Here is an 18,427-nt window from a genome sequence, read left to right on the forward strand (position 1 = left end):
CCCAATGACGGCCTTAAGTTTAACGGGAAACAAAGAACTCTGCTGCTGCTGCAACATCACATTCTTGGATGTTTCCCTCCCTGCTTGTTCACCTATGCAGCCTCACACTGAATTGAATAACAAACTCTAATGCCAAGGCTAGGAGCTCTGGCACGATGGAGAGCACACAGAAGTTTTCAGAGACAGATATCTGGCAGGGGTGGCAGCGTGAGAGACATCTGAAGATGGGTTCGGGTCTCACCATGTTCTTACAGACTTAGGCTTTAACAAGCTACAATGATAGACCCATTGCTAGCTCTTAGTCATAACAGCAATATAAAAGCTCAGGGACAGTGTATGTTACCCACTGTGGGTAGCTGGGAAGCAACAGGAAGAGGGCTACTGCCTTCATGCCTTATTTATAAACTGCTCTCTGAGGCATCTTGCCACAGTGGGAATCGGATGCTAGATGAGGTGAAGTTTTGGTCTGGTTCAACAGAGCTGATGCATTCTTAACTGGTTTTGATCCCTGGAATTCTTAACGTGGGTGGAATGAGCTTAAAAGCTTCCTTTCGTAAGTCTCTGTGAAGAGGTGGAGCTCGTCTATAGCCCTGCCAATTCTGTTGGGCAGACACTGGCAGGGGACTTAGCGAAGGGTTGTCTTTGTAGCTGCTCACATTAAAGGAGCCCAGAACAGGGAGGGCGTGAGGCTGGGCAGAATTGGCACCAACGCCAGAGTAATATTAATTAGCCTAGCCACTCACCTGGAACTTCCGCGAAGAGAAATGCTCATTCCACGAAGGATGAAAAGCTCTGTGGGGCTGGGAGGGAGGGTGAGAGGATGAGAAGGAGGCAACGGGTAACTTGGCTACTCTAGGTATTGAGCTATAGGGCAGAAGGGAGCAAGACCTCCACATCCTGCTCATTATTATTTTACTACTACTACTATTACAGTATTTATAGCCCACCTTTCCTCCAAGGAGCGTAAGATGGTACAAATGGTTCTCCACCTCCATTTTATCCACACATCAATGCTGTGAGGTAGCTTATGCCGAGATACTGTGCCTGACTCAAGGCAAGCTTCACAGCTGAGTGGGGCTCTGAATCACGGTCTCATTAGTGCAATAGGTAAAGGGACCCCTGACCATTAGGTCCAGTTGTGACCGACTCTGGGGTTGCGGCGCTCATCTCGCTTTATTGGCCAAGGGAGCCAATGTTTGTCCGCAGACAGCTTCTGGGTCATGTGGCCAGCATGACTAAGCCGCTTCTGGCGAACCAGAGCAGCGCACGGAAACGCCGTCTACCTTCCCGCTGGAGCGGTACCTATTTATCTACTTGCACTTTGACGTGCTTTCAAACTGCTAGGTTGGCAGGAGCAGGGACCGAGCAACAGGAGGTCAGCCCACTGCGGGGATTCGAACCGCCGACCTTCTGATTGGCAAGTCCTAGGCTCTGTGATTTAACCCATAGCGCCACCCGCGTCCCATTAGTGCAATACTAACCACTAAACCACACTGGCACGCAACAGGGTCCTAGGAAGAGAGCTGATTTTTATCTTCCTGCAACATGTCACTTGCAAAGCAGTTGCAGATGTCTGCTGCCCACCTCACCATCTGATATTAGAAGTAAATACAGCTTTAAAAAACCCCACCGTGGACTCTGCTTAGCTCCGCAGATTTTCCCCTATTTCAAAATACACTTATTGGGGTAAGCAACAGGGTCAACTAAGAGCTGTGCCCCAAGTGCCTAGGATGAAGTAGAAAGAAGATCTGAACCCCAGTTAATTTGCTTGTGCCTTCAAAACCAGGAAAAAAAACTAAATGGGGAACTCTGTTGTTAACAGAACTCTTAAGAAGTACGGAAATGTTCCAGAGCCTGCTATTTCCCTCCCATTTGATAAGCTAGTATTAGGGAAATGTTTACTTGATGCTATATACAAAAGTTAAGCTCCCCTTTTACATAAAATCATAGGTAATCCTACTAGTCCCTTGGGGAAAAAATCCAAAATGTATAGTAAGCCAACTTTTATTAGGGCCAACTAATATGTTACCAAGTAGAAGAAGAGGAGTTTGGATTTGATATCCCACTTTATCACTACCCTAAGGAGTCTCAAAGAGGCTAACAATCTCCTTTCCCTTCCTCCCCCACAACAAACACTCTGTGAGGTGAGTGGGGCTGAGAGACTTCAGAAAAGTGTGACTAGCCCAAGGTCACCCAGCAGCTGCATGTGGAGGCGCAGAGATGCGAACCTGGTTCACCAGATTACGAGTCCGCTGCTCTTAACCACTACATCACACTGGTAGTAAGCAAGCTTTAAAGTTCTCCAGAACAATTCGTCTATATGCAAATCAAAATTTTGGGGAGGTGGACAAAAAGCTGGGAATTATGTTGAAACACAAAAATCTTACTATTTGAAGTTGTCTTAATACAGGAAATGTTAGGCAACTTCTATTAATAGCTGCTAGGTGCAAAAAGATTTCAGGATACACCAAGAACTGGTATAAAAACATCAAAGGCTATTTCCCTATTAAGCAAAGGCTGTCAGGAAGTAGGGAGAGATTTCCTTGTGCAAAGGCGCTTGGGGTGCCCTTTATGCAGCAGGGCCAAAGCTGGCACACTTCCTCTCGTATTTTTCCTCAGGAGAGGCCTGCAGGGTTTGCACTGGGGTGGGGGTGGGAGGCTATACTGCCCAGCAAGCCAGCCAAATACTGCAGGCAACATTGGTAGGAATCCAGAACCAAGATGTTACAAGTAAGAGGGCCAGCATTATCTATACCCTCAACTGATAACTCTCAGGTTTGAAAATTTTCCAAGGCATTTTGCTGAGCTAAAAGTGCTTATTAAAACAGTAAGCAATACTAAAACAGCATTTAAGGTGCGCTGCCACATTCTGTTTGACATCACAAAGTACGAAACTCTGGAGAACAGGTTTATATTCAAGGTCTAAAGATTTACCTGAACAGTAACATTGATAAGGAATGATGGGGCTTTCAGAATTTTCTGATACCCTCAAAAGCTATCATGCCAGCCATCAGGCTTTAGTTTAAAACTCTTTAATTAATTTAATGGATTTAATTCATTTTACTCTTACTGTATTGAGTCACCTGTACACTTGTTAGAAATAACTGTGATTAAGCAGTATACAGATGGTTGATATATATAGATATATATTTTTATAAGCAAATATGTCTGGTATAAATAATAGAATCACAGAGTTGGAAGTGATCCCGAGGGTTATCTAGTCCAACCTTCTGCAATGCAGGAATCTCAACTAAAGCATCCATGACACATGGCTACCCAACTTTGTATTTCTGAATAATTGTTATATGGTCAGTGAAGAACATGAAACATTTACCAAAAAGACAGGGAACTGGAATTTATCATTCAGAACCACAGCTTGTACACCGCATGGTCCACAGAGCCGAGCAGCAACAGCTTTACCGCAGAAGTTTGCATGGAAAATAAATAAAAGAATGCCAGAACCTGTGGAAAAGAAACAATCATGCATTAAAAGAGTACAATCCAAATGATGAATTGCCACTTACATGAGGAAATGCTTAAAATCTGTCTCGACAAGCAAATGTTTGAAAAGCCTGAGATATTAACTGTGGGTAACATACTTAAATACCAACAGTCTGATCAAAACTGATCAGATGACTCAAAGAATCTGTAATACCTAATAAAAGTTTGGAGAAAGACAGACTCAAAAAATCCACATGGAAGAGGATAAACTGGCAACACAGTCCAGATTACATTGTTCTTATACTAAGCCCTCAACTTACGCAGAGGTTATGTTCTGTGGATCGCACCTAAAGCCAAAATCACCTAGTCAAAACATATAGTGCAACGGTGAGTGGGAATGCCAAAGTCTTTTTTCCTGGACACCTACCCCCTTTTAAGTCCCCTCCCAAGTGTGTAAATCTTAATGTGCACATATTTAATGTGCATAAATTGTGGGCTTAATCTATTGACTAGCTGGGCAAATTCCCTCCATCCGCCCTTGTAAAACAACTATCCCTGTTACAAATCAGAAAGAGGCACTCTGGACAGCAAATCCCAAACTGTTTCAAATTACCGTATTTTTTGCTCTATAACACGCACACGACCATAACACGCATGTAGTTTTTAGAGGAGGAAACTCTGTAGGCATGCCACCCGTAGGCATTCCCTCCATAACACGCACAGACATTTCCTCTTACTTTCTAGGAGGGAAAAATGAGTGTTATGGTGCAAAAAATACGGTAATTTTGAGATGTTAAGTATCTGTTTCCATTGCCAAACCTGAAAAGCACATGACTGCCAGACAAGGAACAAACAAAATAAAACAGCCGCATTTCATTTTGGTGACTCTAGTTCTTATTCCTTACCATTTGGTTCCAATAATTTTACCATAATATTTGGATATGCTTTTTTCTCTCTCAGACCATAATCTCTCTACTGCCAGAAGAATCAGGTAATCTCAGTGTTTCAGCTACCCAGAGATTAAAGCATAAATGTTGCTATTAAGCACAACTTAGTCTGTTTCTGATCTGCCCAGAGGGTGGGTGGACTCTCACTCACTCACACACAGTTCAATGTTCGAAGAAAGAATGCCTTCTCATACAACCTTCAGGCACAGTCTGCGGGGGTTTATAGGTGAACTCTGAAGAATAATCTGGTCCCTCACAAAGCCGATGACACGCAATATCAAGCACAGGTTCCATCAAAATAAGACGGGCTTCAAAGTATTCCTTGATTGTGTCTTCTGCCACTCGTGAGAGTCTAAACAAGGAAAGACAAAGTCAAGCTGTCGACATTATAATGTATGTAAATAAATTATAGTTACCCTTTTTTCAGTATCATATCTATTATAAACACAAAACCTTGACTACTACTTCAAACTAGCAGTTGACACAATTTTGTTCTCAACCATTTCTAGTTGAGTAGCGTAAATCCAACGCCATACAGAAGCTCTGGACAGATTTTTATTACCAAGTGTTTTGATTTTAAAATATTATGGCATTATGTGTATGCACTTCCATTGTGCTTTTAAAACTTCATACAGGAAGAGCAAAGCCCAAATAATCCATCAACAAAGGAAAATATAGTTAGTCAGGGCAGCATCTTCCAAACTACTAAAGAACAGTGAAAGAGAGAAAAAATCTCACTTTATAGCCAGTGTGCGGAGCCCTTTATCCCACCAGCTGTTGAGGACTACAACTCCTATCATCCACAGCTATAGTCCATGCTTGCTGAGCTGATGGGAGATGCAGTTGAGCAACATCTGGAGGGACAAAGCTCCCCCACACCTGACTTATACTGATGACATCAGCCGTAGCCTAGATACTTTGCACCCTTACGTTAGCTAATGAATAAGGCAACCTGGCTTGCAAATGTACAATGCTGCCTTATTTGGAGTCTACTTAGCTGAATAATGTCTAGGCTGGCAATTGATGCCTATGGTTTTAAGCAGGAGTCTTCCCCAGCCTGACTTGGAGGAGCCTATGCATTAAAATGTAAGGCCCTTTGTAGAACTGTGCTATAGCACCTCCTCAAACTGAAGTGTAAATTTTATTCTTCAGCAAATTCCATTAGCTGTATCTGCTGGGTTTATCCAGAACCTTTGGCTAGGCCCTGAAACCTGTTGCAAATTTTCTAGGCAAAACTCCTATGCCCTTGGGTCTAGTACAAGACTCCTTTGTAGCAGAGTATCGTGCAGCTTCCAAGTTTGTAGTAGTTCAAAGTCTAAGATGGAATGTAGAAATAAATCACAGGAAACAATTCAGAACAGGCAGAAGGTGGTTGTTTTTTTTACTGTCGTTCTTAAGTTGCAAACTATACAATCATCTATCAGATTCCTGATGGAGGTTCAGCTTAAATGCTCAAGGCCTTCTCTCACGTCTTCACACTGAAAACACAGATCAGACTAAACACCTCTCTGTCCAGCCCAGAAGCCACGCATGCGTAGAACATTCTTGGAGTGACCTTGCACCTGTTGTAAACAAACTTCGCTTTGCACAGTTTCTGGAACTTCACACAGTGTTGTTTCTTGGAATGAATGACTCCCATCCCATCCGTACCTCTATACAACTGTTGTATTTCTGAATTTTAATATTTTAACCTGTCCTGAGAGAATTCTGTCCAGAAAGCAAGCCTGTAAATACTTTAAACAAACTAAAGGACTTGCCAGTTTCCCATCTTTAAAAACCAAGACATCAGCTTATAGTCCTTGATTCACTGGGTAAATTGAATCAACTCTCAAGCAAGTACTTACGTAGCCAGGTGACTTGTGAGGAGTTCTTGTACTTGTAAGTTATTATACTGTTTGGCAAAATGAAGGGCACTGGTCTGATGCTTTGATGAAATGTTGCAGTCTGCTCCACTTTCAATCATGAGACGCACAAGATCGTAGTTCCCTCTCCTGCAAGCCTGCGAGTGGAAGTTGAGAAAGCAACAGCAAAGGCACCATTATTTACCAAGTATTCTGGAGTAGGACTTCTCATGCAAAGAAATTATGAGGTTTTAAACACCTTTCAGATAGAGACCACACAGTACAAATAACAGCACCAGTCCTATGTCAACCTTCACTCAATCTTAGGGGAAGAGAGAATGTGACTGAGAAGCAACCTCACACTAGATGGTTGGGGTGGAGTGAGAACAGCTGGTAGTCTTGCCCTCCATGAATCTGTGTAATCCTCTTCTGAAGCCATCAAAGTTGGTGGCCACCACTACCTCCTGTGGGAGCAAGTTCCCAGTTTAACTATGTATTGTGCGCATTCTTTTATCTTAATTCAGTTTCAGGGGACGTCCACAAGTCCTAGTGTTACAAGAGAGCGAGAAAAACTTTTCTTTATCTCAGGGTTTCCCAAACTTGGGTCTCCAGCTGTTTTTGGACTACAATTCCCATCATCCCTTACCATTGATTCTGCTAGCTAGAGATGATGGGAGTTGTAGTCCAAAAACAGCTAAGACACAAGTTTGGGAAACCCTGCTTTATCCACTTTCGTCCCTGTCATGCACAGTTTTACAAATTTCTAACTTATAGTCTCCTACTTGCCTTTTCTCTAAAGTCCCAAATGCTGCAATCTTTCCTCAAAGGATAATTGTTTCATTCCCTTGATCAATTTGGTTTCCTTTTTCTGGACCCTTTCCAGTTCTACAGTATTCTTTTTGAGGCCAGGCAACCAGAACTGGACATGAACAAGTTAAAAAGAACAAGTCCCAATACTGATGAAGTTGGTCCCATCAATGTCAATAGGTCAACCCTGAGTAAAACTTAGTTGAGTATATCCAGTTTTTCCAAAATTCTTCAAATTTACTCCTCATAAGTCAGGCAAATAGCACATACCTTCATTAAAGCTGTTTCACCATTATTTTGCTGCAAATTTACATATGCTCCAGCTTCCAGAAGGATGGCTGCAGTAGTTAGGTTGTTCTGTAAGAAACAAAATAGTGGTTAAAGTATGAATAGTCTGAACCTAGATAAACCGTTGAAAGCAGAGAATTTTAGTACAGCGAAGAGCCATAAAAACTAACTTAAGGCAGTTCTGTAATAGGCTATTATTGCTCCTTAGATATATTTAAATAAAAGTTTTCAGAAGCCAGTTCTATTCTGCCGGACTGTCTATAGCAAACTCTAGTGCCAATGATAGCCATCCAGTGATACCTATGTCTCCAGATAAAAATGTGATAATTTTAAAAACATCTCTAAAAACATCCTTCAGATGTTTTGGAATATAATTTCCATCAGTCCAAACCAGCAAGAAGCCTGATCAACAGACTTGTAACATAATCTCATAATGTTAGGGTGCGTGTCCCCTGAAAATTCAAACAAGACACTGGAAATTCAGTTTCTTTAAAAACAGTAACCAGATACTGGGACTAACAAGTAGACCCTGGAGTCTGGAAGCCTCAGCAGTCCAATCATCCTGCTACAGACCAACGTTTAATTTCTTATTCCAAACAAGCAACATTAAACAAATGAGAGCCAGTGTGGTGTAGTGGTTAAGAGCGGTGGACTCGTAATCTGGTGAACCGGGTTCATGTCTCCGCTCCTCCACATGCAGCTGCTGGGTGACCTTGGGCTAGTCACACTTCTCTGAAGTCTCTCAGCCCCACTCACCTCACAGAGTGTTTGTTGTGGGGGAGGAAGGGAAAGGAGAATGTTAGCCGCTTTGAGAATCCTTCGGGTAGTGATAAAGCGGGACATCAAATCCAAACTCCTCCTCCTCCTCCTCTTCTTTTAAAGGAAATGTCCTCAATTTAAAGGGAAGGGGCAGACAGAAAAGAAACTCACCTTTTCAGCTGCTAAAATCAATGCAGTTGTTCCATTTTTTTGTTTACAATTAACTTTTGCTCCTTTCCTGATGAGAAGACGGATGATGTCATCATGACCTCCTGCAGCAGCGAGCATCACAAGAGTCATTCCACTAGCATCCTGAAACAGTGGTATATTATTGTTTGGGTTTTGGTGACATTTTTCTAAGATACAACAGGACCAAATGTTCTATTAGCAAAAGGTAATTCACAAAGCTGCTTGATGTTCCCTCTTCAATGCTTAAGCTTTTTCTTCAGGCAGCCACAGATGGGCAGGGTATAGTAAAATTATTATCATTACAGCAAAGAAAACAGGGACAATTTTTTTCATACTTCATTAGACTACTGAGATGATGGAATTCATACCCCAGGTTATTATTTTTAATGTTTATACTTTATTTTAGAATTTTATACTGTAGATTTATAATCTTCTCTTTGATTGGTATCTTCAGCATGGCTCACAACATTTATTAAAAACCATACACTTGGACTCTGGTTTCATTTTTACATTAGCGGAAGACTGCAGAAGGCAACGTAGTTCAATCTACATTAAATACAACACTACTGTGTCACCTGTATGCACAAGAAATTTGTTGAGTTAATTAAACTATTGAAATGAACACTCAAATAATTAAATTCCTTCTGTATTTTATACAGATTATTAAACTATCCATTTAACAAAAGCTTACCTCCTGATCAAGATTATATTCTTCATTTGAATTAAGCGCCATTTTCACCACAGCATACTGTCCATTTTTAACAGCATCACGCAGCTGAGCTGAAAGTAAATAGGTTCAACAGTTCAATTTCAAAACTAGAGGTATGAAGATGCTCTCTCTGTCTCCACACAAACGTATCCCTCTACTAGCCTATCTAACTATCTATTTACACTCCACCAACCACAAATAAAAAGTTGAGGAACATAAGACACATAAAATTTTTAACACAGAAAAAAATTCAGCAATATATATTAAAAAATATCTAAGGGTAAGTTCAATTTTCTAAAATCTAGCAACTTATTATCAAAAAATTAGAACCTTCCAATAAAAGAACCAACAGAGACTCTGGAGGTTGTCTCAAAAGGGATTATGGAATGGGATATACCATTGCTTCTTTAGCCTCCTGATAATAATTGCATTTAAAGAGAACATGAAACACTGACTCCACCTCTCTGTTATTTACAAGGGTTTTGTTATATCCGCCATCTAAAAGTTTTGCAGGCAAGGCATTTGTTACTGACCAGGTGATATAGCTTCAGCTGCCGAGTCATTCTCATCTTCTCCATCAAGATGCTTTTGAAAGTCCTCCAGCGTCAGCCGCTCTAACTGCATGTCCATGCCCAAATTCACAGTTTGCTGCTTTGCATCTACCAAGTTTGAATTTTTAGGGGGGAGAAGAGTCAACTTTGTCATCACCAACTAAATCACAGCCTCTGCAGACATTTTATACCCTTTCTTTATCACCTATCCTTCTCCAAGTCAAACAGAACCATAATTCACAGTGCACAGTAGGCTGGAGGCCCAATAAAGTGAAGCTTCATCCAAGACTGACCCAACCTGATGGGTGGCTCATCTGCCTGGGTTCACCCAGATGGTGCTTACCCTCTGCTGGATGGATCTGCACTCCTGACGATAAACGTTTGCAATCTGGGGCACTGATCCATCTTAGTCAGTGGATCATTTATTATCCAAGCAGAAATGGTATCACAACTGCATTCCAAGTTCACGTTCCTTGGCAGATGATCCCATAATCAGACCCAAAGCATCAACTCATAATTGCAGTTTTGCCCTTAGCCACTTTTGAGTTATGAGAGAACATCGGAGAAACCGCTGGATTCCCTGGAATACTGAACTGCTCAAGTTGTAGATTTTGAGATTCAAAGGGGCTTCAGACTAAGAAGTCTCGGCAGCAGGAAATAGAAAGACCAACATACACCTGCTTTTGGAGAATGGGCTCTGTTAGAGTGTAAAATGGGGCATGACAGGGAAGTAAAGCAGAGTATGTAATTCTGAGCCATCTGAGGCCCAAGTGTGTGGGGATTTTTCAAGTGTTCAAAACAAGTTCTTTAAGCCAGAGGACATAACTAGAACCTGTACTTAGCAAAGAACTCAAACTCAAGTGATCTATGTTGTTGTTGTTTTTATCTTTTATCCTCTACTTCACACTTCCTACATACCAGAATTGTCCTCAATGACATCATGGTCCCCCTCTGCTGCAATATAAGCCCAGGTATCCGTCTCATCCCTTGTGCTTCTGCTGTGTGGTTGTTTGTCTTTTGATTTGAATGCCTCTGAAAATCTGTAGTCCTGCCCCGATTCTTCTCTTTTCCGGTTCTCCAAGTATTCATTTTTTTCTTCTGAAGAAATGCTAAACCCACCAAGTGCACTCTTGACCTCTTTCAAACCTAGAACACAGTTAGCAAGATTATTGCCAATGGCACAGTTTCAGTGGGTATAAAGCCTACCATAAACAAAATCTTTTTATGTATCACAGCACAAGCTACTTCAACAAAAAGTGAAAGTCACTTTCTAATTACATTCCAGGGATATTAGATAGATTTTCAAGCTGTTCAAAGTCAAGACATTTTGAAACTCCTTAATTTATAGTTCATGTGAAAAGGATTTAGGGGTCTTAGAAGACCACAATCTTAACATGTGTAAACAGCAGCAAAAAAGGCTAATGTTATTCCAGGCTGCATCAACAGAAGTATAGTGTCCAGATAAAGGGAAGTAATAATACCGCTCTATTCTGCCTTAGTCAGACCTCACCTAGAGTACTGTGTCCAGTTCTGGGCACCACAATTTAAGAAGGATATTGACAAGCTGGAATGTATGCAGAGGAGGGCGACCAAGATGATCAAGGGTCTGGAAACCAAGCTTTATGAGGAACAGTTGATGAAGTTGGGTATGTTTAGCCTGCAAAAGTGGAGACTGAGAGGAGATATGACAGCCACATTTCAAGACCATATTTCAAGGGATGTCACATGGAATATGGAGCAAGCTTGTTTTCTCCTCCTCTGTAGGATTTGAAACAACTGATTCAAGTTAAAAGAAAGGAGATTCCAACTAAACACCAGGCAGAATTTTCTGACAGTAAGAGCTGTTCAACAGTGGAACGGATGCTCTCAGAAGGTGGTTGATTGTGCTTCATTGGAGTTTGGCCATCTGTCATGGATGCTTTAGTTAAGATTCCTACATTGCAGGGGCTTAGATTAGATGACCCTTGAGGACCGTTCCAATTCTACAATTATCTGATTCTATGGAAAAAAGATTGGGTGGCATTCAATTAAGATGTACTCAGAGTAGACCCATTGAAATCAATGGCCCTAACTTGGTCATGCTCATTAATTTTAACAACCATAACTTTTTTAGCTTTTGAAAGGCCTTCAAAATTTATTATGAGCAACTTGATGAAGCTTAAAAATATCACCCAAGGACTGATGCTTAATTATAATGATACATTACTTTAGTACACACCTACAAGTTTCAAAAATATATTCTCCATTGTTTTACTAAACTGACTAGAACATAATAGCACCAATGTGCTAGAGTCTTCAGATTAGATCTCCCGGCCTGCATACATTATTTGGAAATTTAAGGTTGGGAACAATCAGTTTCCCCTGACTATTACCAAGGCATTTGTACAATATTACCTGGGCAAGACAGTAAGAAAATATTGCATAACAAAAATAATTCGCTAGTTTCGCATATGGAACTTCCCCGCTGCCCCCGGACGTCTTTTACAGCAAGGGGCTGCGGGGAGATCGCTTCTCCCGGTGCTCCGAAGCCGGGCGGGGGGCAGGGGACACCTCCCGCCGCCGTGGGGACACCTTTTGAAGGCAGGCGGGGGGGAGCAAAGACTTTCGCCCCCCGCCCGCCTTCAGAAGAGGTCCAGGACCTCTTCTGAAGGCTGGCGGGGGGCGAAAGTCTTTGTCCCCCCTGCCTGCCTTCCCAGGGGCTTTTAAATCGCCCCGGACAGCGGAGAAGTCCTCCGCTGTCCCGGGGTTTTTTAAAATGCTGGGGGTGGGAAGAAAAGCCCTTGTCGTCCCCCCAGCCTTCAGAAGAGGTCCGGGGACAGACTGTCCCCAGACCTGGTCTGAAGGCGGTTTCCCTAGGAACGCATTAATTGATTTTCAATGCATTCCTATGGGAAACCGTGCATCGCAAGACGAAAAAACCGCAAGACGAAGAGACTTGCGGAACGAATTAATTTCGTCTTGCGAGGCACCACTGTATTGTACTGTACATAATTCTGGGTAGATTACACTGATGTTCTAGAATGACTTTAGAGATTACACACTTACTTTTCAATCCCTTTACATCTTTTTTGCCTTTTTCCTCCTTTTCAGAGACAAGCCTTTTCAGAAGCTTCTCTTTTGATTCACTTTTTTTGGCTTCTTTTTCCTGGAAAAGAACACTAAATATAGAAAGCAGGTTCTTAAATGCTTAATGGCAACAGAAGCTAAGAAACCTTGAAACTTTTGTACTTAACCTTCTGCTTTGTTAGTAACAAAAAGAGCAAGGCTTGGAGATTAACTTGTAGATAGTCTAAGAAGCAGTAAACATGTTCTCAATGGCCAGTCTGTTCCACCTAAAGTTGGCAGTCATTGAAAATAAAATTGAGATGTATTTTAAGATGCTTAAGGATTCATGCAACGACCACAATCCCAAAAGCTGCTCTTAGGTGCACTTGAGGGTTTAGACCTGTTTAGTGGGAATCTTTGATCTTTTTTGAACAGATTCATTAGCTTTAAAAATGGTTTGCCATATTGAAGAAGATAAAAAACAATAAAAACAGCACAGCACTATTAATGCCCTTTCCTTAAAAACCACTCCGTTCCCAAAGATTAATTGCATTTAAGCCATTAGTTTGGCTCTAAAACCACTAAAGAGAATTGAACAGGAATTGAAGTGCCTAGAGAAGTTAATTAAGAAAAGCAGAAAGGGGCAAAAAGATGTCCAGAAAAGGGCACAAAGTAAACTATAAAACCTTTGATTATGCATTATCCACTTTAGATTACCTTAGATAAAGTGCTTCTTTCCTTTGGGATGTCATCAGTATTCGGCTCACTTTTAAAGATATTCTTCTTGCTGTCTGTATTCCCTCCTTTACTGTATTCAGAATCCAGGATGAATTTTTCAAACACATTCTCACCTATGGAATGCTGAAAAGACCTCTCTTTCACCTTCTCATCATCTGCTCTCGTATTTACATTCTTCTCTTTGCTTTCAACAGCAGTTGACTTTAGAGAAACATCCTTGGCATAGGAAGGACTTGACTTAGTCTCTTTGACTTTCAATTTTGAATTATTGCTTACTTCCCCTGCTGAATCAGTGGACTTACGTCCTCGTTCATCAGCAGACAGTTTCACACCTTTCTGCAAGGGAGAAGGGGTAGCTGGCCTCTTATTGTCAGCCTCAGCTTTTACTTTATCTGCCATCTTCTGCTTTTTGTGTGCATTTTTTCTCTCCAAATTCTTGTCCACTTTTCTACTGTCCTCAAGTTCTTCAGACTTTAGGTGTTTCTTCTTTTTCCTCCTAACCCTTACTTCAGAACTATCATCTGAGCTTGCTGAACTGTCTAGCTGCCAAGCTGAAACCCTGGGCACATTTTCTTCTTCCAAGGGGTCTTTCCCAGCAGATGTCTTCTGTTTCTCCCCACTGCTGTCTGAATCGAAATCTGGAGTTTTGAAATCTGCAACTTCAGAAAATAAATCGTCCAGCATGCTAGATTCAGCATCCAACTGTTGCGTACTGAATTTTCCCTTTTGCAAAGATTTATTCTCTTTAGGCTCCTCTTTCATTTTTTTCTTTCCATCTTTGATTTCTCCCTTTTTTTTACTGGTGTCTTTTAGATCTTCTCTCCTCTGCTTTTTGGAATCTTTTGTATCTTCCTTTGAATCTGAAGTCCTTTTCTTTGGTTTTGAATCTGAAGCCAAACTATCAGAGGAATTCTCACATTCTAGTGCAGGTTTTTCTTTACCTTTTGATGATTTAGACTTTTTCTTTTGCATTTCATCTTGGCTTTTGTCCTCCTTGTCTTTGTATTTTTTCTTTTTCTTCTTTGGAGACATGTCTCCTTTTGTATCACTTTGCCAGTCACTGTCTGCTTCAGAATCTGCTTCAAAAAGATCATCATTTAAAGGCAGCTTCTAGAGAAGAGAAGGAAAGTTGATTTAGTGATCTAGTGCCTAATTAAATGGACAAATCTGGATTAATGGCACTCTAAAGTTGACTGTTGCTTCCAAGGATTTTGTTTTGAGTAAAAGAACTGAACTCATGGTCCTTTCATACAAAAGTCCAATCCTGGTTACTCCCCCAAACTTTCTTAATTTCAGCAGTATAGTTTAGGGCAGAGTGGGGAGTCACTCTATTGTTAAACAACTGGAAGTCAGAAATCCTTGCTGATCTACTGCCTGTCACTCAGAGATCCACTAGTAGATCCCAATCTACCTCTTGCTCATCCTTGTCCTACAAGAGGACAGAATCCAAAGGCCATCGAAGGCACAGCCAAGGGCTCAGATGTTCCTAGTAGCATTTTTTACTATTTTCTCTTTGACGAGGCATACTACACATTAACTCTAAAAGGAACCTGTTTCAAGAAACCCCAGGCACCCTGTGCTGTGTAGAACTAAGATGAATGGTTCTTTAGCCTAAAACTGTAACTCCTAAAAAGCATTTAACAAATGTTCAAAAACTGTGTGATTCTCAGCTAACAAAAACGAACATGTTACTAAAAAGAACTAAGTCCTATTGACTTCAGTAATTTACTCTCTATTAAATGTGGTTTTATTATTGCAGTCTTAAATAAAAAGGTAATGATGAACACTACCCTCTTCCTTATTAAAACGAATGATAATTGCTTAGGAACACAGTGAAAATGTGCAGATTTCACAAGGATCAAAATGACCAAACTAATTTCCTTTGTAACAAACAAGCAAAATTTATGTTTGAAGATTCCTTCCCCCTCACAACAGATGCTGATAGAATTTTCAGTAAGTAGTATCTAACCAAAGGGGTCTGTACAAACATCAAGGGTATCAAATATGCACATAATAAACTAAGGCTATTTTAAAAACCGCTACAGTGGTACCTCAGGTTAAGAACAGGTACCACTGTACAGGAAAAGAACCACCATAGTTCATTGAATAATGAAATGCTTTCTCACAACTAAAGTAATAGGACCATATTATATTAACAATAGGTGCATTTTCAATCATAATAAATCATCCTAAGCAGGTAGCTGATTAACCCTGAAGACAGTAATTACAGACAACAGTTATCTCACTACACAATTTGCCAAAACAGAAGGGAGAAAACCACACAGCCCCCCAAAAGACCAATTTCAGTTAAAAGGGTAGTGCCCTTTATGATGGGGGGGGGGAGGGTATAAAATAAATTCCTTAGTGGTAGATAAAAAATGAAATCAAACATACCTGTATCTCTTTTTTAACAGGTTTAGGCTTAGAATCCACTATTTTCTTTCGGAACTCAAGCAGCACTTCTCTACAGTCTTCTAAATGTTCTTCAGGTTCCCATGTATCATCATCTGGGGAATATCCTTTCCACCGTACTTTGTATAGTATTTTACCCTAAGAAAGCAAAGAGAGTTAGTAAGCATATGACGTAGTAGTATTAACAACAACAACTTATTATTTATACCCTGTCCATCTGACTGGGTTGTGCCAACTCAATATAAAAATACAACTAAACAACAAGCATGAAAAGCTTCCTGGTACAAGGTTGCCTTCAGATGTCTTTGGAAAGTCATGCAATTGGTCATCTCTGACATCTGACAGGAGGGCATGCCGCAGGATGGGCGCCACTACCGAGAAGGCCCTCTACCTGGTTCCCTGTCACTTCACTTCTTGCAGTGAGGGAACAGTCAGAAGGCCCTCAGAACTGGACCTCAGTGTCCGGGATGAACAATGGGGGTGGACATGTCCCTTCAGGTATACAGGGCCAAGACCATTTAGGGCTCAGCACCAACACTTATGGTCCCAGCAGCTGCTCCCAGTCACCCGTCTGGCAGCCACATTCTGGATTATTTGTCATTTCTGAGTCACCCTTAAAGGTAGCCCCATGTAAAGTGTATTGCAGCACTCCAAGTGGGAGATAATCAGAGCGTGTACCACTCTGATGAGACAGTGTGCAAGCACTGGTTTCTGTGTGTTACCACTGTGCTCTTGGAGTCACAAGACTCTGTTTTGCATTCCAGAGATTCCAGGCTGTTGGAAGTCTCACTGAAGACAGGAGACGGATGTGATTTTACTGGTTTCCTGTTCCTTTGTTTCAGTTGCTCTCTGCTTTCAGAGAAAGCATGTATATTTCTTTTCTGTCTGCGTAGTTCGGAATAAAAATCTTTGCAATGCAGCTCAAACTTCTCGTCCTTCTCTGTTGCTGGATACTATGTGTAATGAGGGAACATGCCTGGAGTCTTATTAGAGGCTCAGGTCGTTAATCATCGTCGGAGGCGATTCCGAAGGACTCAGACCGGAGGTTGAACTTTTCCAGCTAGGTTGAACACAAGTCCGACACTCAGCAGATATTAATAATATAATGGGGCATAGCCAGGATTTATTTTAGGGAGGCAGGCTTCATGCTGGGGGGGCCAAACAGAGTTATCTGTGATGCAATTGATCAGTTAAGTATTTTTTATTTACTTGATGGGGGGAGCTGCCTCCCACCCCTGGCTGCACCCACGAATGCACTGGCTCACTGACTGGATCTCCTCTGGTTCAAATATGGCTAAAGTTCTCTCTGTCTCTCATGTGTTTTGTGGGGGGTGGGAACAATGAATGTATCCATTCATTGATGAAATGTTGGGCGCTGAGTGTGTGCACACACCATGGATTTGAGGGGCAATATACAATTCTTCACAGGGTCTCAAACTGCAAGTAAAATTGCCACAATCCTCACCCACATACTTGCTGCCAAATCCTGCAGTGCCAATGTGGATAGAAACTCAAAAGTGTAAGCACCGTGTTCAAAAGTGGGTTGTTGTTTTTTTAAAGCAGGGCCTGACTACCTCTGGAAACACAACAAGACAATATTTGCATCCAATACAACATACTGCCACTAGCGGGGGGGGGGGGCTCTCAGACCAGCTGTTTTGCATTGGCTGCAGAAAGAGGAAAATAGGTACGAGGTATTTAACAAGGATGCGATGAAGAAGTGTTGGCCTCTTGAAAGGGGAAGATAAAGAGGTCCGCGCCGAAAAGAAGGAGGCGTTTTAATACGGATTGGGCAGTTTTAAGGGCGGAAACTGAGCGCATCCTAACCCTCACAAAGTTGGTGCGCCTACTTCTCCCTGACGCTGTTTATGCTTTAAATGATTAAAAAAACCCCACATATATCAAATGCCCGCCCTTTCCGTGGCAGCTACACATCCCGGGGCAGTTTGTGTCCCAACTGTGCGCTAAAAATCAACAGGAACAGCCCGGCAGCTGCAAGGCAGAGCATCCTGCTGCAAGGCAAAGGGAAAGCGCCCTGCCAAGACCTTCGCTGCCTTCTCAAGGCCCGACCCCCCTCCGGACTCACGTCTTCGGTTTTCACGTCAAGGATCTTCTCCACCTCATAGACGTCCTCATCATCTTCGTCGCTGTCTCCCCCCGCTGTAGTCCCCGCTCCTTCTCCTCCTGCAGCCGCCTTCTCCTTCCTCGCCGCCGCCTCCTCCTCAGCCCCACTCACGACGGCCGCCGCCATGTTGGAGCCGAACGTTCCAGCGGCGTCTGTGAGAAGAAGCTGCTGCGTTCGCCTCTCCCCCCTCCTCACGGCTAAAGGCAACTAAGCGGCCTAGCGGGCGGCGAGGGCAGCCCGCCAATCCGCAGTCGGTGCCATCCGCTGCAGCCAATCAGGGCAGCTTTCGGGAGAAGCGGCCAATGCGAGTCAGGTTCCGGAAAGCAGCCAGTCAGAGAAGGGGGCGGGATCCCTTCCTTCGGTGTTCCGGTTCCATCCTGTGAGGCGGATGTGAGGGGGTTTCCATGGAAACTGATGGCTCTCTGAGGTGTCGGCGTGTCTGTTTGTCCGACTGGGACAGTTTTTGAACTTTTTGTTTTTTTTAAAGAACCTGTCTGCACAGGAGTGCCAACCTGAATAAAATATTGTGTGTGTTATCACTGTGGAAAATCTAATAAAAAATTATTTTAAAAAAA

General features: G+C 42.1%; 1 protein-coding gene across 6 annotated transcripts in view; it reads right to left on the reverse strand.

The window, feature by feature from the left end:
• The window catches only part of MPHOSPH8 (M-phase phosphoprotein 8), a 58,014-nt gene extending 39,920 nt beyond the window's left edge, over positions 1–18,094 (reverse strand). For 3 of the 6 annotated variants that reach the window (XM_083499353.1, XM_083499350.1, XM_083499352.1), the window contains exons 1-13: positions 17,814–18,094; positions 15,710–15,865; positions 13,295–14,425; positions 12,578–12,677; positions 10,451–10,678; positions 9,515–9,640; positions 8,964–9,052; positions 8,255–8,395; positions 7,307–7,393; positions 6,233–6,387; positions 4,586–4,740; positions 3,335–3,462; positions 744–800 (exon numbers count right to left, since the gene is read on the reverse strand). In XM_083499353.1, the coding sequence (XP_083355479.1) occupies positions 744–800; positions 3,335–3,462; positions 4,586–4,740; positions 6,233–6,387; positions 7,307–7,393; positions 8,255–8,395; positions 8,964–9,052; positions 9,515–9,640; positions 10,451–10,678; positions 12,578–12,677; positions 13,295–14,425; positions 15,710–15,865; positions 17,814–17,978 (2,718 nt within the window). In that variant the 5' untranslated portion in view covers positions 17,979–18,094. Of the gene's footprint in view, positions 1–743; positions 801–3,334; positions 3,463–4,543; positions 4,741–6,232; positions 6,388–7,306; positions 7,394–8,254; positions 8,396–8,963; positions 9,053–9,514; positions 9,641–10,450; positions 10,679–12,577; positions 12,678–13,294; positions 14,426–15,709; positions 15,866–17,813 lie in introns of all 6 variants that reach the window. The other 3 variants (XM_083499351.1, XM_083499354.1, XR_014525168.1) reach the window with 2 other exon arrangements.
• Between the last annotated feature and the right edge of the window lie 333 nt (positions 18,095–18,427).

The sequence above is a fragment of the Podarcis liolepis genome (assembly GCF_965112155.1).
Source record: "Podarcis liolepis genome assembly, chromosome: 4".
In the NCBI taxonomy this organism is placed as follows: Eukaryota; Metazoa; Chordata; class Lepidosauria; order Squamata; family Lacertidae; genus Podarcis; species Podarcis liolepis.